Here is a 21,905-nt window from a genome sequence, read left to right on the forward strand (position 1 = left end):
GGACGAGACCTGACATCACCCTGCAGTCAAGTTCAGCAGGCAGAATGGCATTCACGTCTCGCCCACCGTGCTGTTCGACGGGCTCATCGCGAGCGAGATCTCAAGCTCCTGGGGGAAGACGGAATGGACTGAGTGGCTTGCCAAGAAAATTGTCTAAGCGGCCGCGAAGAGCGGAACACACTTAAATCTGTATCTTTACCATGGAAAAGCGGAATCTAATGCTTTATTACCACGCTGGAACAGCATGAACAACGTGTGTGTATATTGGAACTATGCACAATACAGTACAAGGTGAGATCATTCAACTGCGCGTGCAGAAATAGCAGATAGCAATGAGAAAGCAGTATACGTATGTTAGTTAGCACATTTGACGAGGATTCCGGACGAATAACTAGCGAAGCACGCAGAACCGATGACCGACTGGGGGGACAGCACGCCTAGAACCATGCCATGAACATGTCGCTCATGGATGCGAGGTTGAGCGGGTTCGACGCGTTCAACACGAGGCTCGTGACCGTCTTGTAGATGGGCACGGTGTTCCCGCCCTGCAGGTTCTGCAAGTTCTGTGCCTGTCACGTAGAGTCAGCCTCGCCACTTTCAAAGTGTGCCCGAAAGACTCGCCTCTTCGCGCTCGCGCTTGCATGCCAGCGTCTCGACGCGGCGGACGAAGTCTTTGCTCAACGCCAGCACATGCCCGCGGAAGGTCACGTCGTTACTTGTCGGCCGCTTAGATTGATGTAGCCACGTGATGACCTCGTCCCTCGCGAACAGGCAGAGCTGCTCTTCCAGCTCGTACTATTCCACAGGTGTCATCAGCAAGCCAAGCCACGCAGGCCAAAGAGGAGGCAGAGAGAACGCACCTCAGGTTCGCTGAGACAGCGTCCCATGGCCATGATACTGGCGACGAGGAGACCCTCCGTACCGATGGGTCCGATGAAGTGTTGCATGTTAGGCGTGAGTCGGAAGGGCACGGCTTCGGGCGATCCGATGAGGGGCGGGCCGACGGCATTTGTGGGGATACCAGGCAGCACTTCACTGAGCGCGACCTGCCCTGAGTTGCGTGAGATGTGGAAGCGTGAAGGGGTACGACTCGACAATGCGAGCACATATGTTATGAAACACGAAGCCGCGATCTGCGTTGAAAACTCCTTGCGGAAGCGCCATAGCTCTGTCGGTCCGTTGATCGTGCGCCGGAAATACTGTGTAAAAAGTTCAGGAGAAATAGAGGGACAAAGGTGAGGGATACAAACCCGAGAGATAATGTCTTCGGGGACAAGCTTCGCTCGGATCTCATCGAGAAGCTCCTTACGCAGCGTCACGCGCTGGTGGTTTGGAGGCTGCAGCTCTGATCAGAAATCTTCTCGTAGGAGTACAACAGGAAGTAAGTACCTGTCCGCCATTCGACTGCTTGTACTGCATTACCGTGGTGCGTACCTTGTCCGGTATGAGGAAGAGCGCATCCTCGCGACCGAGACCTGTCTCGTTGCAGGACTGCTCGTAGATATCGCCCATTGTGACATATGACGAGTCACTCTGGAGCAAGCGCATGCTTGGGTGGCACGGTATCGCTATTGGAACGTGGAAGTGCAAGCGCCGTTTGTGAGTCTCCTTCTTGCGACTCAGTACGCTGTCATGCGGGTTGGTACGTTATCTCGGGATGGAGGAGACAGAGGAAAAATGAGCACACCTGTTGAACATACGCAACACCTGGAAGACGCGCTCTTCACGGCGACAATGCCGGGCCGACGGAATCTGTACAGCGAACGACGTCTTCGAATTGTCGCTCCCGATCATAGTGAAACGACGGAAACAGTAGCTCTGTGTACGACAGTTCTCGTACTTGGGACTAAATTTCTGAAGTTTGACGAATGCTTGATTGTTATCGCGCTCCTATTTTCATTATCAGTGAGCTATAGCCCAAGGAGCGAAGTAGGATCAGTTTACCTCAGTGTACTGTCCCGGAATCTCGATTTCATCGTACTTGCTGTTTGGATACTCGATGAGATAGTGGCTGGCCATGTCGAGGGTCTGTATCCGTGGCCGGCTATCCAGATACCTTTCGTACCGGTCGCGCCAGCGCTGGAGCCTCTGACAATATTCTGGCAATGTCAGCTGGCTCTTGAGGAAGTCGCCTTCATACTCTTCCTGCTCCACAAAACTGCTACGTTAGCTCAGATCATCACAGCTCATGACGCACAACGGACCTTAGCAGACATGTTACCAAAGTTATGCGCAAGACGGTTAAGGTGCCCGGTCGTGTCCTTGTTAAGATGCAGAGGGTCGTCGGGATTGCCAACACGAGCAGCATATTGCTAGAACGGCAATGGTGAGCGTCGGTCTATGACGAGCAATGGAATACACTGACTGTCAGACCGTCCTGCAAGAGCATGCTCACCAAACGATAGATCTCCTCTTCCTGAGTAGATCTGAACCTCTGGCCGATCTGGTCGACAATAGTCTCAAGGCTCATGACCAAGAGCGGGAAGGCGCTCTTTGAGATCTGAGAGACTTCCTCGATACACTCAGCCCCTAGGCGCACAGGCATGGCGGCGGCCTTCGTTTGATCACTGCCGTCTTGTAAACCGTTCGGTCCGGGCGTACCCCGAAGAAGAGCCTGCTGAGCGGATTCGTCTGCAGAGTTTTGCGGCTGCATGGTCTCTCGAACGACCTCCGCTGCACGATCATGTGCATTTGGCTGCTGCTCGCCGTTGAGTGGCCGGGGCGTCGGTGTTTGAGCTTGCGCCTGGGTACCGTTCGCTTGATACGCAGCATAGAGAGCAGCTTGTCTCTTTGCCTGCGTCATCTCCTCTTTTGTGGTGCGTGAATGGAAGAACAAAGCCTACATGCCATGTTAAAACTGCAAACATTATAACATGAAATTACTTACTTGGGGATAGAGCTTAGCAATGTTCAGCAGAATATACCGTGCTTGTTTGACCTCACGGTGTGACAGCGACAAACACAATTGTGGAATGAGGGTAATCCAGTACCACCATGACGCGTCACCTGTGTATTGGTCGAATGCCTTTGAAATGTTCAGAGCCTGATCATCTAGGCTGAGCAGCCACAGTACGCGCATGAGTAGGGGCCGAGCCTTGCGGTTCTTGAAGAGACCCGCTGCCTGCAGGTAACTGTTGACGGCGTTTCCGGCAGCATGCATGTCGTTGCGAGCTGTGAAGATGCGATCCCAGTATTTGCCCCAAGCTGCCCACACCTTCCCCTGGTGGAAATCGAGTTGAACCGCCTGGTTATACCCACTGTCCGCCTCCTGGTAGCGCTCGAGCTTCTCGTAGAACATACCCTTGAGCATGTAGAACTCGGCTTTCTGAGGCGTCGAAAAGTACATGAGATTGGTGTTGTTGATGACCTCAAGTCCCTGAGTTAGCTCGCCGGTCTTCTGGTAGTGGCATCGTGCTTGCTCGCGCAACTTGAGAAAAGCTTCCGAAATCTCGATGTTGGGTAGAGTATAAATCTTGTTGAGCGAGTTGACGCAGACATCAAGGAGACCGTGCTTGCGCGCGACATGGGCAAAGCGGTTGATAATCCAGGCAGTCTCGTGATATCCTCGGTATCCGTAGGTGCTAGTCGTTCCGGCGGCGGCGCTAGCTTGGTTGGTCGCATTGATGAGAGGGATATACGTCTTGTTAATTGCGTTGAATACATTCTGCCTCCAAGCCACGAGGTCACTCCAGATGCTGATATCGTCGCAAATGTTTGGCAGACGTTCCCGCCAAGCTTGTAGAACAAGCTTGAGGTCCGACGACCTCTTCTCGAGATTGCCCGCATTTGTAGCTGAGAGAGAGCCGAAGATTTGGACAGCTTCCTGCAGCTCAACGAACTGCTGGAAGTGCTGGAGCAGCGGGATATGCGCAGGAGCCAGGTGGAACGGCAAGCTGACCCATTTGCGAAGCGATAGCTGCATCGCATTCTCTAGCTTCGACGTGAATTCGACGTTCTTGTCTACAGCGGCCGGATTTTTCAATAACGAGATAAACGCTTCGAAAACAAGCCGACGGGGGGTGGCAACCTCAGGAAGTTCCTTGATCAACTCCTCGATTGACTCCTTCTGTTCGTACCAGTCCTTGATCCGCCAAGCGCACTCGAGTTGCAGCTCCGCATTGTTTTCGCTTCGAGCAAGTTCCTGTAACGTGTCCCACTGTTGGAGTTTTTCCGCCGCTAGAATCCAGTGATCTTCCCAGAGACAGTACTCAGGTTCTGAGAAAGGGACGACACCCGAACGTGACTTCCCTTGCGCTGCTTCGTACATAGTCGATGCTTGCTCCCACAATCCACTCTGCTCGAAGGCCAGAGCCACGTTGGTGTCGGGGTATAAGCTGCGTCTTCGCCATAGACCGTAGAACAGATCGTCTTCAGCCAATTCTGCGTAGACCTCGGTCAAGGCGTCATACACAGTGTCGCGGACGACAACCTCGTCTTCGCGTACATGGTCCAAGGATGCCTCAAGGATGTGCATCGAGACGTGCCAGGCAGCAAATGTCTTTGCAAGGTACTTGACAAGATGGGGCGGAAGCATAATCGGAGGCGAGCAGTGGTAGATCCCGACAAGGAGCGTAAGAACGACGTTCGGCCGCAGCTCAGCTTGAGCAATATGATACTCCTTGCTTAGCAAACTGATGATATGGTGCGTGAGGTCAACTTGCTCTCGTCTTGACAGACAAGCCCAAGCCGAAGGGAACAGTGAGACCCAAGTTTCATGAGCTCGCCAAGGATCTAGAAACATAAGCCTTTGCAATGGGCGAACGACAGATGCAGAGCGGCTGATCGGGAATGAAGAGGGTAAAGGTCCAGCGTCCAGCGTCGCCTTACGGTCCGGGATGATAGGCGAATCGCTTTCAACAGAGCCCAGGAGAAGATGTAGAGCAAGGTAGATCCAATTACGGTCTGCAACGGCTTCCCAGTTCTGAACCCCGAAGATGTATACCAGACGTGCGTAGAGGGAACGGGGAATACTTGCGTCCAGCAAGTCGACGAACTTCTCGCGCGTGACAGAGTCTGTGGCGCGACAGCCAAGGAGAAATTGTTGCTCGAGTCTGGTTGTCAAGTCGCTCCGACGTAAACTCGGTTCGGTGTAAACTTCGAGGAGTAGATCCAGATAGCTTTGCATAAGGGCGTCGCCTCTCTCGCGGTTCTCAAAGCTTGCCATCGCCTGCAACAACGCCGCCTTCTCCTTCATGGATGGAACCGTCTCTCGTGGGTTCAGTGCCCATTCACGTCCGGTATCGAGGATGTAGCGGCACAATGCCATGTTCTTTGACTTCGTGACGAGGTTCCCGAGGCATGTCAACAGAGTGCGCCGATTGTCGCCGAGGAACGTGATTCCTACTTTCGTTATCTCGATCATGAGGATAATCGAGCGGACCGTGCCCTCCTGTGTGTGTGTCGGTGCTGTTGACGGTGTGACGTGGTCCTTGGTCTTGATGGCGAGCAGCTTCGTCAAGGGTCCCGCGTATGGTTGGATCCTGTCTGGGGTCGATGCTACGGCGGCTTTGAGCAGGAGCAGAGCACCTCGCGGATTAGTCACAGCATTCCGGAGATTTTCGCCAACCATCATATGAATCCAACTGTACCACTCCGATAGCTCCGTCAGTGTCTCGTCGTCGTCCTTGAGCAGAGGGAAGAGACGCAAGAGACGCTCAACAATAGGATAAAGGGCATCTTGCATGCTGACCTCGTCATGCATGATACCAGTCCTGACGAGCTTTGCCAGTATGGTAGCATTTTCGCTGAACCATTGATCCGATTTCCCGCTGGCGACAATCTGCAAAACCTTGGAGGTATTGATCACTGTAATGAGAACAGATTCCGGGATATCGCGCTGGTAGTCGCAACGTGAGTTTTGACCAGGCTACAACCAAAAAAGGACATACCTGCTCCAGGATGCGAGAGAAGTAGCCTAGTTTCACGGTGACATCCGACCAACCACCAGACCCCACAAGTAAGCGGAGGAGGTTCATCGCTTTCGGGGCAACTAAAGAAAGCGACTGTTTGTCCGTCAATGTCGTTGCGAGTCGGACCAAGTAGCTGATCATGGACTCCCGGAAGGGTAATGGAGTCGTCCAGGTCTGTTCGGATTTCTCGTCATCAACTTGCATCTCGCTATTGGCCCTTTGCTCCCATTCGAAAATGACGTTGAGAACCTCGATGGACAGAAGTCGAGATTCTACACTGGACGTCTGACTGAGGCCGAGCTTGTGCATGTTGTTCACCACATGTGGGACGAAGAGAGCACGAACGGGGTAGAAGAGATTGGTCTGTCGAGCCATAAACTGATAAATCAAGCCAACTTGTGACCATCCACCTGACTCTTCGGCAAGTAACCTACGGGCTGTTTTTGCCCACTGAGGGTAACCGGGTTCCGTCTGCGGCATCCGCTGAAGAACGGGTGCGAGGATGTCGAGAGCCTGTCGAACAAGAGCCTTGCCTTCGACTTGAGGCCGGCTCAGGAGTCCGGTCCAAACGATCTGGAAGAACTTTTGTGGAACGTCCCAGGCGTCAAAGAACTGTGCCGCAAGAAGGTAGGCCGTATGCTTGACGATAGCATCCTCGCTGGTAATGTGCTTCCATGCGCACTTGATGATGTCCTTCTGCGCATCAAAGAGAAGATCTGAGTAGTGTTGAATCATCATGGTTGTGAAGTGCAGGAGCTCTATTTTGAAGATGTCGTCGGCGCCGGAGAACTTGACGTCATCTTTCAAGGACATTGGAACCCATATGTGAGTGTGAAACCATTGCACGATGTCCGAATCCAAGAGACCTTCTTTGGGCGGCGAGAGAGCATTGGCAACGATGGTCGGAGTGATGATGAAGCGGAATACCCAGGTCTTGTGCGTCCATGAGTACGCAGGATCTTCGAACCAGAGAATAAATCGCATGAGCACATTACGTCGAAAGGTGAGACTGGGGTTAGCGGCGACACGATTGTAGAGGAGCTCCGAGATATGAATGGGGTCCATGGGGAGATTGCGCGTGAATATGGCAGGAATCTCGAAGATGAGATCGATACGGGGTGTTTGCATGACCGCGGCCTTGAAGATATTCAGCAGCTGCGTAGACTTTTGCTGCGACTCAGCCAACGCGATAACAGCCGAGCTGTCCAAGGAGGAGGGCTCCTGACGCCAGATAGATAGAAGTACCTGGAGGACATAGTCATTTTTGCAGAGGAAGTCGGGGATCAACTCCACAATGTCCAAGACGAGCAGAAGGCCGGACATCATCATGCTCAGCGCTTCCTGCTTCGATGTCTCCTGCTCGAGGCAGACAGAGACGATGATCGGCATGCGCGAAAGTAGTTCTCGTAACACACTAGGTGCCAGGCGAGCCTGTAGGATGCTTCGCAAGGTGCGCACATGTCGTGGGAATTGCAGATGACGCATGAAGAAGTCGACGGCCTCGATGGGATATCGATCAAGGTACTTCGCAAGGGGTTCCGAGAAAGGGCTCTGACCAGAGAAATGCATCTGTGCCTCCGTCTGGACAATGCTGTTGACCAGATTCTCCAAAAACTGATTGGCGGTCGAAGGAAGTAGGTGAAAAATGTTCGCAAGACGAATGAGTTTTTGGATACCCTCGTTCTCGGTCAGGGGCAAACGAGATAGCTGTTGGAGCATCTGCGGATCGGCGATTGCACGATAGTGGTCAAGAAGCTTGGACCCGATCTCGACCTTGAAGTAGTGAGTCAATAGCTCGAGTAGACGTGCCAGAGCTTCCAAGCCGGGAGGCGTGAGCCGCTTCGCATCTGCAAGATTCATGAGGATAGGCCGCAGTCCAGTCTGTAATAACTCCTTCGGGAGTCGAGCCTGGTGCATGAGCACCATCCGAAGGCCTTCATGCGCCGCGTCCTTAATCTCGGTGATAGGCGAATACAGCGACTTGAAGTATACAGACGTCACTCTGAAGGAATGTCATGTCAGAAAGTGTGGCAGCTAGATATGATGATCACAGACTTCTGACGAGTAGTTTGCTGCTTGGCAAAGAAATCGGTCAACGGCATGGACGCGGTCAAGAGCTTGATACACGCGACGCGTAGCTTGGTCATCTGAATAACGCTCTGACGTGCTACCACTTCTCCCTGCCGTGGTGGCTGCAGGTGCATATCCTCAGCGTCAGCCAGTGCCAGAGCTTCATGGAGTAGTCGAAGTAGCTCGTCGGTCAGCTCCGCAAGAGGTGGATCCAGCGATAAACAATAACGGATTCCCTCTACCATTCCGACTTGAGCAGGAAAAGGAAGAGCGCGGAGTGGCTTTGTGTAGAAAGCGGTGAGCATGCGACCTCGATGTTCCAACAGCAGTTCAGATATCGGGCTCTGCGTGAGCTCGGAAAGTAGGTCGATGCAACGATGAGCTGTGCCGCGCACGATAGCGTTCTGGCCGGACACTTCCGCGAAGAAAATCCCCGTAAGAGCCTTGACCACGTTGGTTGAAGTTGCCGGAGGCTCGCTGTCCTTCGTCTCGGCGTAGCAAACCCGTACCGACAATTCCAATATCTCGGTCACCTGTTTCACCGACTCGGGCAGCTCGTAAGGCATGTCTTTGAGAACGTGAAGAAGCGTCCGAACGATTTCGACTATACGCTCCGTGACCCAGCGAACGCCGAGCCCAGGTAGCTCAGCCATGAACTTGATGCCACGGCAGCCCGCGCTCTTCGCGCACCACGTATCTTCAAGACAGAGCGCTGTAAACTTGCTAGCGCAGTGGTTCAGGGCCGGCCGCACGTCCAGAACTGCATTTTCATAGCTGTCGGCCAAGCTGATGAGGTCCTTGATGAAGGATTCGACGAGAACCTGGGCCTTCTTCGCTTGTTTGGGCTCGTCCCTCACCAAACCGTAGGCTATTGCATCCAGAAGGCAGGCGTATAGAGGCCCAGGAAGCCTACGAGACGTGATATCTTTTGGGATCGCCCGGCGAATCTCGGCACTAAGGATATGTCGCGCGATCTCACGAAGGCGAGTCTCAGCGGCCTCGCTGGTCTCGTTGAGATGAAGGGCCTCAAAAAAGGCCTCCAGGCACTTCGCAAAGGCCTCTTCACGCTCTCGACCCTTCACACCCTAAAGACAGTACATGTGGATGCGCCAATCACGAAAAATAGAAAGCACATACCTCGTTCAGGAGCAATTTGACAATGGCATCGACGTACGTGAATGCATATGAGCGATAGTATGAAGTGGTTTTACCGCCGCGCAATGACCAATATGCCAGCTGCAGTGCCGGCATAATCTCAACTGTTCCGGGCATCCCGGTCAACGAGAAACGCACAACGGCTGATTCCGGCTGGGGATAGTACCGGATGATAGGATCTTTCTCAAGCAGACGGCGGTTGCGCCCTCCGAGTTTGCCCAAGAGACGAATAGTAGTATGCGCATGATGATGATTTGCGGGAAGAGGTCGAAGGTGAGAATGCAGAGCTTCCATGAGGTCTCGCAATACAAGATTCAGCGTGGGGTCAAGGAACTCCGGAGTGAGGTTGTCAATACACAGTTCCAGCGTTCGCAGGCCTTGGGAAGCAAGCTCGGGATTTCCGCGCAGGGCGAGGGCAAGAGGTTGCATGAGATATTGTAGATGCGGCAATAGATGAGTTAGCCGGAGGGGAACCGTTAAACAGAGCTCGACGATCATGTCGCGGGTGAACCCATCAGAGTTCTGGAGCTGACGCTGTAGACACTCAAGCATCTCCGGTAGCAGGGGCAGAACTTCCTGGTACAGAAGCTCGAACCTGCCACCACCACCACCAATCGCACGGAAAAGGGCACGCAGAAGATGGAAGTAGTGTGTGGGCTTCGACGTCTTGGCCGCGAGTGGGAAGCAGTCCATGATGAGGTCGCCAACGTGCGCAGCGAGGATGGGCTCATTCAGCTTCGGATGCATGGTCACTGCGATGAAGACGGTCTTGAACCACTTGATCGCAATTGCAGCTTGCTGGTCTTCCATCTCCCCAAGCATCTCAAGTCGGGACATACAAAACCTGAGAACGATGGCGACGAGCGTCGGCGAGTGGGTGTCGCGCTGGAAGTATTGATTCGCGACCTGCATGAGATATGGCCGCTTCTCCACCGCGGCGTTGATGAACTCGATCTTGGTTGTCCAGACCTCTTGAAATACATGTAAGTCGACCTCGAGGAATGTGCCACCGAGCTGTTCCATAGCTTCTACAGCATCCCGGTGCTCGTTGTCGAAGAGTGGCATACAATTGATGCAAGATTCAAACAAGCTAGCTATCAGCGCGCCGTCGGGGACGGGCGCGTTGCACTTCTTGAGGCCGCCGAGAGTCGCTCGAACGGCATGCTGCATGTGCCGGTATAACGAGCGATATTCTTTGAAGAATGTTAAGAGGACGTGCTACTCCGTTCCAGCGCATCACTCACCAATAACAAGCTCCTCAGGCTTCTCGACAGCATATGTCGCGCTCGCGATCGGTCGGACTCTCTCCACGGACGTGATGTCGACGATCTCTTTGCCGTCAACTTCTGTCTTGTCCTCGGCCTTGCTCGCGAGTTTGCCCCCCACCTTCTCCTCGGCCTTGTCGTCACCGTTCTCATCAGCCTTGGTATCCTTGGTATCCTTGCCATCCTTAGCCTCCTTGCTTTCTGGCCCCTTCTCCCGACCCTCGGATCTCCTCAGTCGTTCCAGCTTGGAAAACGCTTCTTTGAGTACTAGCGACATGGACTCAAACTTGTGAACGCATCCTTCGAGTAGCAAGCTCAGCAGCTTGGCGGCCCCTTGTGGAGTGTCCTTCTGCACAACAACATCAATCATGTTGTATATCATCCTAGCAGCCACCATGTGGATAGAGTTGCTGAGATAAGGGTTATGCATGTGCCGAGCGAACCCGGTACAGGCTCTTGTTAGTTGCTCCACAGTAAGATCTGCGCGAAGATGGTGCAGCAGGTCGGCAATGCAACCAAGAGCATTTGCACTGGGAAATGTAACTATTAACTACGTCTCTGACAAGGACTTGCGGCGACGTACCGGACAAGCTCCTGGCTCGCGAGAGTAGTGCCCATGAGCACATGTTCCTCGAGAATCTTGTCGATTTCGGGGAGCAGCACACGCCTTTGAGGTTGGCTTATGAGGTAGCGGAAAACAATCATGAGGTCCTATGAATAACCCATGCATAAGCAAGGAAAGCTGATAACGGTTGACATGCACACCTTCCGTGGGGCTATGGCCGTTGTTGGACAATCCTGCAGGAGCCGTAGCGTCGCGAGGATAATCTGTTCCAACTCGTTCTCCATGGGCGGTTGGTCCGGCGAACTGGTGCTCCGCAAAAAGAACATAAGGAATGACACCATCTTCAGCATGGGTCAGTCTGGGATTGCAAGGTATATTTACGATTCTCGCTGACCTTCACTTGCGCGACAATGAGATCGGTGTACGCGGGCAGGTTTTTCACTGTTGGAGCAACACCTGACCAGTAGCCCTCCATGGCTTCATGCTCTTCACGTGCTTTGCGCTGCGCCGGAGACTGGATCATGATAGCTTCGAGATAGAGGTTCAGGCCCTGCTGGATGACGGGTAGGACTATTGGACGGTGACTCTGGGTCAAGATGACCACGGCAGTTGCGAGCTCCGCAAACACCTTGAAGCTACGCGTACTCGGGTACAAAGGCGGATTCTTTTCGTCATAAGCGGGAGACTCCTCAGACAGAGCCTCTTGAACGACCAGCGGGACGTTGCGAAAGACAGTGTGCAGGATGTTGAAGAACTGTGCTGTGAGTTCTTCATTCAATGGCTTGAAGTTGCGGACGACGTCCACAAGGGTCTTGCAGCACGTGATCGCATTGTCTTCGTAGTCTGTAGCTATCACATGGAGCAGCCCTGCGCATAACACCTGAGCTTGGGGGCGCAATGCATCCGGTAGGGGAAGACGATGTAGGATCTCGATGAGGACACGGCGGAAGCCGTACTCCAAGCTGTCCTTTTGATTCGAGGGCTCAGAATTTTTCAGGCGATCCACGACTACGGTTATGACCCCAGAGACAGCTCCCGTGGTCCCCGAATCCCTAACCGCGTCAACCATGTCTCTAAGCTCACACGCGAGTGCATGCTTAGTTTTGAGGTCTAAATTACCGCTGAGTCCGCGAAGATAGTAGGTAAATGAGGAGAGAATCTACACACCAATTCCAGGATGGGCGATTTTGGAAGCCAGTATCTCTAGGTCTGAACTAGTTGGCGAGGACATGTTGTATGTGTCACTTGAGATTTCTTTTGTGTTGTCCTACGCTTAAATCGCCGCCGACGTAGCGGGATAGCAATGCTACGGCGCGCACACCTAAGGCTCCGTAAATTATGTGGTATTTCCGCAAGAAGGAAGGAGACAGGAAGACAGGCGGTGGAGGTCTGCGCGTGGAAAGGTACGGGGCGCGCATTACATGCATTGCTCTGTTTATTGGTGGCTGCTTATCACGTGAAATTCACGTGGTGAACATGGTGCTCTAGCCAATGGTAACCCAGACGAGCACGGGGCCACTTTGCACAAATAGCGCACACAAATATGCGGGGAGAAAGCAAGTCATATTTTCTGTGACCATTCTTACAGGTGAGTTATTTCTACTCCCGCTAACGATAACAAATGCGAAGCCTAGTAATTGGCCTACATACGAGGGTATGCATCTGTGTTGCGGAGCTGCTCAATCTGTACTTGCGTGCGGCGGAATTGTTGAATTTGAGCCTCGCTCTCGAGCATCATCTATAGGATGTGGCATCAGAGGATAACTTATCAGACTACATCCGAGAACTCACCTCCTCAGCCATTGCATGGATTTCCGAGCCAGGACGATTGTAGATCATCGCGTTGGCGAACATCAAATATATATCCCGTTGGAACTCGAGTGCGTTAGAGATTGTGCCGTCTTTCACGCGGGCCTTGATCGTTTTCAGGTCTGTAGGTCGTTTAACGATATCATGGTAATCTGCAGCGTCCTGTTTCTTGATGGGATTGTGAAATATGTTACCGTACCGGTGCTGAGAGATGCTGCTGTGAAGCATGTTAATAACGTTTTGGAATTTTTTGTCAGCCGCGCCTTGGTTCTTGCGACGACCTTTGATGGTGGAGGGCCCTAGGATATCGTCAGACGGGAGCTTACCGCCACTAGAACGACTAGTACTGACCTGGCTCCTCTTCCTCGACAGCCTCAGAGTCTTCGCGTTGACGCTTGCGGTCGCGCGCAGCCTCAGAGGGTACCTCAGAAGCTTTCCGTTTGCCTACCGCTGCTTCCAATCAGATGGCTTGGTCTATGTGCGTTGAAATAAAGCAACCTTCTCGAAGCGAGATCTCCGCCTCTGGGGATTCCGCTGTGTCCACATCCTCTTGCACCTGAAAGTCAACGTGCGCTGCTACGGGAGATTCTTCTCGCACAGGCGAACGCTCTTCTCCGAATGCCTCTGGTGTCTCGACGGCTTCGACGGCTTCTGGCTCTTCCGGCTCTTGAGGCTGTATCTCCTCGTCCGTGGGTTGAACATCCATATCTTCAGCCTTCTCAACAACGGCGTCAGCTTCCGCCTCCATATCTGGCACCTCCTACGCGAGTTAGCTTTCGTACATAGACGCAGACTAGGATACCTGCTTCTGACGCCGGTCGTTCCATACTGACTTCTGGAGGAGCTTCCTCAGGCTCTTCCTGCTGCCCATGTTGCTCAGGCTGTCCAGGCTGCTCAGGCTCCGCTGTGACACTCCGGCTCTCCCGTTGGGGCTGATTAACGTCAGTGCCATATTTTGAGCATGATAGGTTCACCAACTTACGCTTGGTAGCCTCGATCTACTGGTAGAGGGGGTATGAGCTTCTGGAGCATCTACTGCAGCAGTTGTAGGTGATACATCATCCGTGCAGATATTCTCCTAGTAACGTCTCAGTAAACCAGAGAAGCGTCCAAAGCCCACACTACTCACTTCAGCAGTCTTCTCTTCACGAGGGGATTCCAGGGCGTTTACAGAGTCGGGAGCTATTCCCAAGCTCTGTCGTATACGGTCGTCCCACTGGCCCGCGCGAATTTCGTCTATCTCCTTTACGATCCGCCTGTGGAGCACTTTAAATTGTCGGCACGTAGAACCATGGCAGGCCAACGTACTTGAACTTGTTTTCGTCCTCTTCAATCGCGTTCTTCAGCTCACCCGTGCGTTTTTGATAATATATGGTTGCCAGCTGCTTCAGCTCAGGAGCTACCAACGCGCATGTTCAGCGCAAACGGAGACAGAGACTCTAGGTGGCCTCATACCGCGCGCATAAGCCGTGTCCGGTCTGAAGTAAGTCAGGGCGATAGTCAACAGCTCTTGTAATGTCCTACTCACCGAGGGATGTTCGACTCCTCCATGAGTTTCTCGTACACGGTAGAACACGTCTAGACAGTGACACTGCTTCAATGGGCACACTCTGACGAGCCACGGATTAGGACCACTGACTTCAACGGTGAAGAAGTTGTGTGGTCTAGATATCATGGCGTGACTTTCCAGCAGGGTAGCCACCTGGGGCATGTTGTCGGTACCAAACTCGTAAATCGCCTGAGAGAGGATGAGGCGCTCGACGGTGCTCCAGCTGTCCGCGTTCATAGCTATTTCGCGCACACGCTTTGCAGTAGCCATCCGTACCACCAGTACACCCTGTGGTGCGAGAGTGCCGGCCTGAGGACACCAGAAACGGAGCGTCGAGGCGACAGAGCACAAGCGAAGTTCGAAGCGCGTCTCAGGCGCAACGGAACCGCCGCATTCGGTGATTGGAACACCGGTACCCCACACTAACGATGTTGGCATGTCGCCGCAAGGTTCTCCGCAGTCCGGCCGAAGCGCCAGCCGTCATAAAGGGCTGCCCCCCCATCCGAACTGCCAACGCGTCGTCTCCCCTCCCTTCTGACCACCATGTTCCTCTCCAGACTTGCGCCGCTCGTCATCCTACCCTTTGCTGCTGCAGCGGCTGGTGTGCACAAGTTCAAGCTTCATAAGCTTCCGCCTGTTTCCCAGGACTTCGCTTTCGAGTCCGCGCACCTCGCTGAGAAGTATGGTGGCCAGGTGCCGATGCTCGGTGCCGGTGGTGCCGGACGCAATGTCCGCCTCTCACGTCCGACACCAGACGACGGTCTGTTTCGGACTCAGGAGGAGTTCACTAGTGGACATACACTCCCACTGCAGAGTATGGCCTCGTGCTCTCCGACGCCCATTGTCACTAACTGCGCATGACAGACTTTATGAATGCGCAGTATTTCACTACGATCGAGATTGGAACGCCGCCCCAGAGCGTATGTCCTTTAGTGCTCTGCAGAACGCGGGGTTAGCTGACTGCATGTATCTTACAGTTCAACGTCATCCTTGACACTGGGTCTGCGTCATTTTAACTAGCGCACACGACTTGAGCTCATTTGACACTTGCAGATCGAGCAACCTCTGGGTACCCAGTACTCAATGTACCTCCATCGCTTGCTTCCTCCACAAGAAGTACGATTCTGGTTCCTCGTCTACGTACAAGCCGAACGGCTCCGAATTCTCTATCCAGTATGGCAGTGGATCTATGGAGGGCTTTGTCTCCCGGGATGTCCTTACCATGGGCGATATAACCATCGGACAGCAGGACTTCGCCGAGGCTACGAAGGAGCCCGGTCTTGCCTTCGCCTTTGGCAAGTGAGTGGAGCTTACCGGGCGCTACGCGTTGCATGACGACTGACTATCTTCAGGTTCGATGGTATCCTTGGTCTTGCGTACGATACCATTGCCGTCAACCACATTACGCCCCCGCACTATAATATGTTTGAGAAGGGTCTCATCGAAAAGCCTGTTTTCGCATTCCGCCTTGGGTCTACTGAGGAAGATGCTGGAGAGGCGACTTTCGGTGGTATTGACGAGAGTGCGTTTGAAGGAAAGCTCCATCGCGTTCCTGTTCGCCGCAAAGCCTACTGGGAAGTCGAGCTCGAGAAGGTGCGGCTCGGTGATGACGAGCTCGAGCTCGAGGACACTGGCGCTGCCATTGATACCGGTGAGTGGTATTCAGATTTGGCGGTAGTGTCTTCGGCTGACATCTCTGCAGGGACTTCGCTCATTGCTCTTCCGACCGACATGGCCGAGATGATCAACGCGCAGATTGGCGCCAAGAGGGGCTGGAACGGCCAGTATACTGTTGAATGCAGCACCGTCCCCGACCTTCCCGCTCTCACTCTCTACTTCGACAGTAAACCGTACGTTCTCCAGGGTACCGATTACATCCTTGAGGTCCAAGGGACTTGCATGTCCTCCTTCACTCCTCTCGATATGCCTAACGGTATGAACCTCTGGATCATCGGCGACGTTTTCCTTCGCAAGTTCTACACCGTCTATGATTTCGGTGACGATACTGTCGGTTTTGCTAAGGCCAAGTAGTCGTCCTTGTATGGTTCCTATAGTTCCAATTAGTACTGCGTCCGTACTGCGTCCATGTGGTGATAGCTGTTTTGTGGATGATGCGGACATTCGCGCATAGTCATCAGCGGTTTTATCTCTGCTTTGTACCAACATTACGTCATCTCAAGATTCACTGTCGCTCCGGATATCTTGCAATTTGTCGTTTTATTTCATCAATTCAGTGATTTAATTTGCAGAATCGAGACGGATACGAATGATTACCTGCCCTAACTCGAGTTGCAATTGACAACTCGATTTACAGTATGACCATTTGTACTCCCACTACTCAATGGCCAAATATGCCAGACGTATTTAGATCATCAGAGAACCGACTTTCATACAATCATTTCTCGCGGAGGAAGAGATGGCTACTATCTGCGTCAATAACACAGCCATTGGATAGGGTTAATATGCTAGGAGATGAGAATATTGGACACACAGGGTGCGCTTTACTATCTCGCGACCTGCCCAGACCATGAATGCGTATTTTAGATGCGTGAATGCCCTTAACTGGGCCAAGGATGGCGAAGTGTTGCTCAGCGGGGGAGATGACACTACGTAGGTCAGCTTTGACTTCTGATTATGTTGAAAATATTCACCCTCAGTTTAGTGTGCGTGTTTGGAGAGTGGATCCTTCTAATGAGACCCAAGAATACCCCTTCGTCTGCGACGCTGTCATTCGGACAGGACATCGCGGAAACATCTTCAATAACCAGCTTCTTCCTCATTCCTCACGCATGTAAGCGATCGACCTTTCTTTTGTTCTTGGACACCCCGGCATCTGTAAACTCATTCTTTTCAGTGCTAGCGTCGCCCGAGATGGGCAAGTGCGGGTATCCGACGTCGCCGGCGTCATGGACCACTCTGTCGGCGGGCGTGAAGTTGTGTACACTCCTCGGCAGACAAACGTCCGAGTACTGAGGTGCCACGACGACCCGGTGAAAAGGATCATCACGGAGGACAGTCCCGATTTATTCTTGACGGTTTCTGAAGTGAGTGTGAGGCCGTGATGCGCACATATGCTGAGCCTGATGTCGGGCGGATGCCAGGACGGGAGCGTGAGGCAACACGACCTGCGGACACATCATGTCTGCTCGGAAGGCCAGTGCCCAGCCCCACTTGTGCAGTTGAAACATCCACTCTCGACCATCTCCCTGTCGCCTCTGACTCCTTATCAGTTCGTCGTCGCTGGAGAGTCTCCTTACGTGAGTGCTCTGTGCGTGAATTGTACTGTGGCTGATGAGTTCACAGGGCTATCTTTTCGACAGACGTCACTCAGTGCGGCATTTGCAGTACGACTGGGGCATGTCTGCGGAGAAAGATAGTGCAACGACTTGCGTGCGACGCTTCGGTCGAGAGCCTTCACAGTCTCATCAGAGACGAGGATCGGACCATATCACTGGCTGCAGAATGGCCAACAGCAATGGACATGAGGTTCGTCACTTTCATCGTGTACGACTGGAAGATACGGACCGCTCCCAGGTATTACTATCGTATAGTTCAGACGCAGTATATCTCTATTCAACCCAAGACGATCCTCAATCAAAGTGCAAAGAAAAGGCCATGCTGCGTCCTGAAAAGCGTGTGCGACTATCTACTTCACCGCAGGAACCAACAGCATCCCAAGCAAATGCCCCAGGGTCGTCAACACCCGATATCTTGATGGAACAAGACATTGATCGCTTCCTGGATGAGGACCACGCGGACTACGAGCAAGACGGAGCGATAGAGGTGGAAGACCGGTCTCTAACCTTGGATTCAGATGCGGAAGATGACGACGACGTTAGCGAGAGCGGGACTACTCGAGACCTCATGTTCTATCCAGACGTCCCTGTGGTGATGCCCCGGAGTCGGTTCGCTGGGCATTGCAATGTTGAAACAGTGAAAGATGGCACGTGCGTGTGCAACTCGCGCTCGCCACGATGCTAACAATGCGTTTAATAGTCAATTTCCTTGGGCCAGATGACCAATTCGTTGTATCTGGTTCCGACGACGGTCACTGGTTCATGTGGCAAAAGTCGACGGGGCGCCTTCATGACGTTCTCGAGGGCGATGGCTCCGTCGTGAATGTGATTGAAGGACATCCTTATTTACCTCTGGTTGCTGTCAGTGGTATTGATACGACTGTCAAGGTGAGTGCTTTACGTAGCTTATTTGTCGGGTGCACCACTGAGCTATCCTATTGGTTCTCAGCTGTTCGCTCCAGCGCATGGTCCGAGATCATTCTCAAGGCTAGATGACGCTGACAATATCATCAATCGCAACACAGAGGCTGCCTCGTCATACGTAGGCCTGACAAGATTGGTCGTGTACACGGAGCTGGCCCGTAGGATGGGTTTGGACGCCGGTGATCAATGTGTCAACCAGTGAAACGGACATCTCTATGTATTTTGGCTGTACTTACTGGTGCTGTAATATAAAGCTGGAGTGTTGAGGCATGTCTGGCTTGTAGATGTGGCCTAGTAGCGAGCAAAAGTGGGCGCCTTATACACGCGTCTTGATGCCGTCTCGACTCTTTCGCAACTCCTTTCGCTCCTTCACCCAGTTTGCTTCCGTTGCCGTTTGAACAGCTCGCAGACGCATGCGATTACGGATGGGGCTATTGTAGGAGGTGCTTGACGAGTCAAAGACGATCTTTATTTGCGAGAAAATGGGAAATGGTCGAATTTATGGCAGACGCCCCTCTTGCTCTTGGACCACAGTGCCCTGGGCTGTGATCGCTTCTGCCGAGGTCGACAGACTCAATGTCGTCTGTCCCTGCGGCATTTCATCGTTGAAAGTATCTTCTTTCTCAAAGCAACAAGGCGCTACGCACAGGCCATACCTTTCGTCAAGCCCGCATCCTACGTAAGTATACTATTTTTCTGCGTTCAGGCCTGATATCCACCCAAAGCGGTCTGCCGACAGTGCTCGACCCCTTTGGCGATTTGAAGTACTTTCCTACAACGCCCGGATACCCCGTCAACATTTGTCTGAGTCATTTGAAGACTGGCCGGCGCGGTCAACGTTGTCGAGCGAGCAACCAAGCACGGGGAAGCCTTGATCCTGCCACTTTTCGCTCGCGCAACACGTAACACGGGCGTCCTGCTTGGCTACTCCCACCATCGTCTTTGGGCACTCCATCCTTATTCTCACTTCACGGCTCGACGACGAATCACACCGAGCCCGAAAGTTTTTGGCACGACCTTGAAGTCCCATCATCGTCGGTGTTATTGGGGGAGAATAGCAAGTTGAACTATTCACACATTCTTGTCTCTTGTGCCCTTGTTCTCGACAGCTATCCACGCTTCCTAACCTCCCAGAGCCGAAATGAGGAACGACGGTGCCTCGTCATCACACAGAGGCCGGGGTGTGGATGAATGGCGGCCTGAGAACAATCGGTATGACCAGTCCCCGTCCAAAGACAGCTACCGGCGTGGCGGGAGAGATGACTACGGTCCTCGCGACACGGACCCGTATGGAAGGGACTATCCTTCCAACAGACAGTACCCAGATCCATACGACGACGACGCTCGTCCGACCACCTCATATATGGACCCCTCAGGCAGGTCACCGCCGGGTTATGACGACAGGGACCTGGGTTGGAGCCGTTGGACACCCAAGGACAATCGCCAAAACCATCGCGGCAGAGGAAACTTGGATTTCAACGACCGCCACAAGGATGGTGGACGGAAAGAAGAAAACAGTCAGTTCAAGGAGCGGCGGCGAGACAATGGCTGGGCCTCGAGGCGCCGCAACAATGCGGAGACAACAACAAATGCGAACGCTATTCCTCTTGGAGGCGGGGAGTTGCCATCCAACGACGACCGTAACGCAGAGCCCAGTAGCTCGTGGCAGCCCACCCACAATGGACGCGGCGAGGGTCAACGTAAAAAACACAAGAAGAAAAAGAAAAACCAAAACGACAAGCGCAATAACCGAGATTGGCGCAATGACGACGGTCATCTGAACAAGTGCGTTCTCTTTCCTTATTTCTGTAGCTCTTTTGTAGACCTCCCGCAGCTGGCAGAAACGGGAAGGAGGTGGGGTGCCCAACAAGAACCCGCGACAGATGCGCAAGCCCCAGCGACGCTCGCCATCAAAGTCAAGGTCAAGATCTCCAGCAGATTCATATTATTCGAGAAGGTCCTCTCGCGGACGTTCTCGTTCCAAGTCTGTTGACAGCTTGCGATACAGGAGAGGAGACAGTCGACCACCCCGTAGCCGCAGTCCTGTAGACCGGTGGTCAGATCGCGATAAGGGTGGACGCCCGTCCAGACGGTACACACCCTCTCCGTCTCCGTCTCCACCAAGGCGCTACAGGAATTCGCGGAGTCCGCCACCACGGCGAGGTCGATCGTGGGGCAGGACCCCTTCTACAAGAACAGACTATAGCCGCAGCCACAGTCGCAGTCGGACTCGAAGTCGTAGTCGAAGCGTTACTCCCGAACGTGATCGCCCTAGGGCGGTGCATCGACTACCCGCGGCTACGTCGTTGGAGGATGTTCGTCGATGGGTTAACGTGCAATCCAAATCACCGTCTCGTCGCTTCCAGCAACGCAATAGTGATGGACATCCAAAGCTGACCAAGGCCGAGGTACATAATTCAACATGGTTCACTTCTAATGCTTATATATTCTCGCAGCGTAAGGCCCAGCGGAAAGTGGAGAAAGAGAGAGAGAAGGAAAAGGAGCGGGAGAGGGATAAAGAGAAGGCGGCTGAGCTACTGAATATCTCTAAATCGATGCCGCCGCCACTTCTTCCCACCTCTGCTGGTGGACCTGGGTCCCGAGAGCCAGCGTCAGCCCTTCCTAGACCTGAATCACCTGTCTCAACGCGTTGCGCGGGCAAGCCCAAGAATGCTGGATTTAAACCGATCGGGCAGCCCAACGCGGCGCTCAAGCGATTCTTCCCTGGTGACGACGATGACGACGACGACGAGCCAGACCTGGTGCCACAACGGTCGTTGACGTCTACGGCGCAAGTCACTCAGACCTCGACCGTGACGACTACCCAGAACCACTTCGTCTCTTCTTCTGCGACTCAAGAAGTTAGGAAAACTGAGACTAGCACTTATTCTCAGCAGAACGGCAAGCACGTTCATGTCTCTCGAACCGAAATTCATTCCACCCAGAGGCCAGGATCTCTGTCAGATACCCAGAGTCAGAGTCACATACCAACCCCTGCTACGCCTTCACCTGCGTCGCAGCACCCTCGACACTTCTCTGCGGACAATCAGAGAGCCCACCATAATATCAGCTCACCGCAACCTTCCCACATAAAGCCTGCCCCGCTGGATATCCCACTCCATGTTAAACCCATGATGGTGCAACAGCCACATACTCCCGCTGTGACGCGGCCACCAACGCCTGAGAGAGAGAGCGAGGAGTTATACTCGATCGTCAGCCAGGTTGGTGAAGGCACATTTGGCAAAGTGTATAAGGCTCGAAATACGGCTACCGGCAAATTCGTTGCGTTGAAGCGGATACGCATGGAGGCCGAGCGGGATGGTTTCCCCGTCACGGCGATGCGAGAAATCAAGCTGCTGCAGT

The 21,905-nt window shown here is 53.3% G+C and overlaps 5 protein-coding genes across 5 annotated transcripts; 3 read left to right on the plus strand and 2 right to left on the minus strand.

Moving 5' to 3' along the window:
* Positions 1–11: 11 nt before the first annotated feature.
* PHACADRAFT_205724 (uncharacterized protein) lies at positions 12–12,391 on the minus strand. Its single transcript, XM_007392004.1, has 18 exons — positions 12,132–12,391; positions 11,359–12,074; positions 11,165–11,305; positions 10,983–11,110; positions 10,379–10,929; positions 9,117–10,327; positions 7,965–9,064; positions 5,889–7,911; positions 2,888–5,836; positions 2,366–2,839; positions 2,205–2,312; positions 1,945–2,145; positions 1,688–1,890; positions 1,390–1,627; positions 1,251–1,337; positions 861–1,199; positions 667–795; positions 12–569 (listed from the first exon to the last, which is right to left on the minus strand). Exons 1-18 carry the CDS (start codon positions 12,193–12,195, stop codon positions 438–440), a joined length of 10,794 nt encoding a protein of 3,597 aa, XP_007392066.1. The 5' UTR covers positions 12,196–12,391; the 3' UTR covers positions 12–437.
* Positions 12,392–12,520: 129 nt separating this feature from the next.
* Positions 12,521–14,642, minus strand: PHACADRAFT_250061 (uncharacterized protein). The gene is made up of 11 exons (XM_007392005.1): positions 14,413–14,642; positions 14,302–14,351; positions 14,229–14,251; positions 14,082–14,172; positions 13,903–14,029; positions 13,756–13,851; positions 13,580–13,705; positions 13,272–13,533; positions 13,125–13,223; positions 12,756–13,072; positions 12,521–12,702 (listed from the first exon to the last, which is right to left on the minus strand). Exons 1-11 carry the CDS (start codon positions 14,590–14,592, stop codon positions 12,607–12,609), a joined length of 1,467 nt encoding a protein of 488 aa, XP_007392067.1. The 5' UTR covers positions 14,593–14,642; the 3' UTR covers positions 12,521–12,606.
* A 202-nt stretch (positions 14,643–14,844) lies between these two features.
* On the plus strand, positions 14,845–16,570 carry PHACADRAFT_250062 (uncharacterized protein). The gene is made up of 6 exons (XM_007392006.1): positions 14,845–15,136; positions 15,187–15,242; positions 15,300–15,322; positions 15,376–15,621; positions 15,675–15,973; positions 16,025–16,570. The coding sequence occupies exons 1-6, from the start codon at positions 14,866–14,868 to the stop codon at positions 16,351–16,353; spliced, it is 1,224 nt and encodes a 407-aa protein (XP_007392068.1). The 5' UTR covers positions 14,845–14,865; the 3' UTR covers positions 16,354–16,570.
* A 103-nt stretch (positions 16,571–16,673) lies between these two features.
* On the plus strand, positions 16,674–18,744 carry PHACADRAFT_157899 (uncharacterized protein; the record flags this gene model as incomplete). Its single annotated transcript, XM_007392007.1, has 9 exons — positions 16,674–16,816; positions 16,867–16,932; positions 16,985–17,113; positions 17,177–17,366; positions 17,424–17,579; positions 17,626–17,808; positions 17,857–18,265; positions 18,319–18,506; positions 18,568–18,744. The coding sequence occupies 9 exons, from the start codon at positions 16,674–16,676 to the stop codon at positions 18,742–18,744; spliced, it is 1,641 nt and encodes a 546-aa protein (XP_007392069.1).
* Positions 18,745–18,881: 137 nt separating this feature from the next.
* PHACADRAFT_250065 (uncharacterized protein) lies at positions 18,882–20,964 on the plus strand. Its single transcript, XM_007392008.1, has one exon. The coding sequence runs from the start codon at positions 19,684–19,686 to the stop codon at positions 20,533–20,535; it is 852 nt and encodes a 283-aa protein (XP_007392070.1). The 5' UTR covers positions 18,882–19,683; the 3' UTR covers positions 20,536–20,964.
* The last annotated feature ends 941 nt before the right edge of the window (positions 20,965–21,905 follow it).

This window comes from Phanerochaete carnosa (assembly GCF_000300595.1).
Source record: "Phanerochaete carnosa HHB-10118-sp unplaced genomic scaffold PHACAscaffold_2, whole genome shotgun sequence".
In the NCBI taxonomy this organism is placed as follows: Eukaryota; Fungi; Basidiomycota; class Agaricomycetes; order Polyporales; family Phanerochaetaceae; genus Phanerochaete; species Phanerochaete carnosa.

Excerpts from the sequence above, each read along its gene's own strand:
- PHACADRAFT_205724 (XM_007392004.1), bottom strand. The coding sequence starts at position 12,195 with ATGTCCTCGCCAACTAGTTCAGACCTAGAGATACTGGCTTCCAAAATC. Across the intron at positions 10,328-10,378 it reads GCCTGAGGAGCTTGTTATTG|AATATCGCTCGTTATACCGG; the intron begins GTGAGTGATGCG and ends CATTCTTCAAAG. Across the intron at positions 1,338-1,389 it reads AGCAGTCGAATGGCGGACAG|CCTCCAAACCACCAGCGCGT; the intron begins GTACTTACTTCC and ends TCAGAGCTGCAG.
- PHACADRAFT_250061 (XM_007392005.1), bottom strand. The coding sequence starts at position 14,592 with ATGGCTACTGCAAAGCGTGTGCGCGAAATAGCTATGAACGCGGACAGC. Across the intron at positions 13,534-13,579 it reads TGGAACGACCGGCGTCAGAA|GAGGTGCCAGATATGGAGGC; the intron begins GCAGGTATCCTA and ends TAACTCGCGTAG. Across the intron at positions 13,073-13,124 it reads TGTCGAGGAAGAGGAGCCAG|GGCCCTCCACCATCAAAGGT; the intron begins GTCAGTACTAGT and ends ACGATATCCTAG.
- PHACADRAFT_250062 (XM_007392006.1), top strand. The coding sequence starts at position 14,866 with ATGTTCCTCTCCAGACTTGCGCCGCTCGTCATCCTACCCTTTGCTGCT. Across the intron at positions 15,243-15,299 it reads TTGGAACGCCGCCCCAGAGC|TTCAACGTCATCCTTGACAC; the intron begins GTATGTCCTTTA and ends TGTATCTTACAG. Across the intron at positions 15,622-15,674 it reads CTTGCCTTCGCCTTTGGCAA|GTTCGATGGTATCCTTGGTC; the intron begins GTGAGTGGAGCT and ends GACTATCTTCAG.
- PHACADRAFT_250065 (XM_007392008.1), top strand. The coding sequence starts at position 19,684 with ATGAGGAACGACGGTGCCTCGTCATCACACAGAGGCCGGGGTGTGGAT.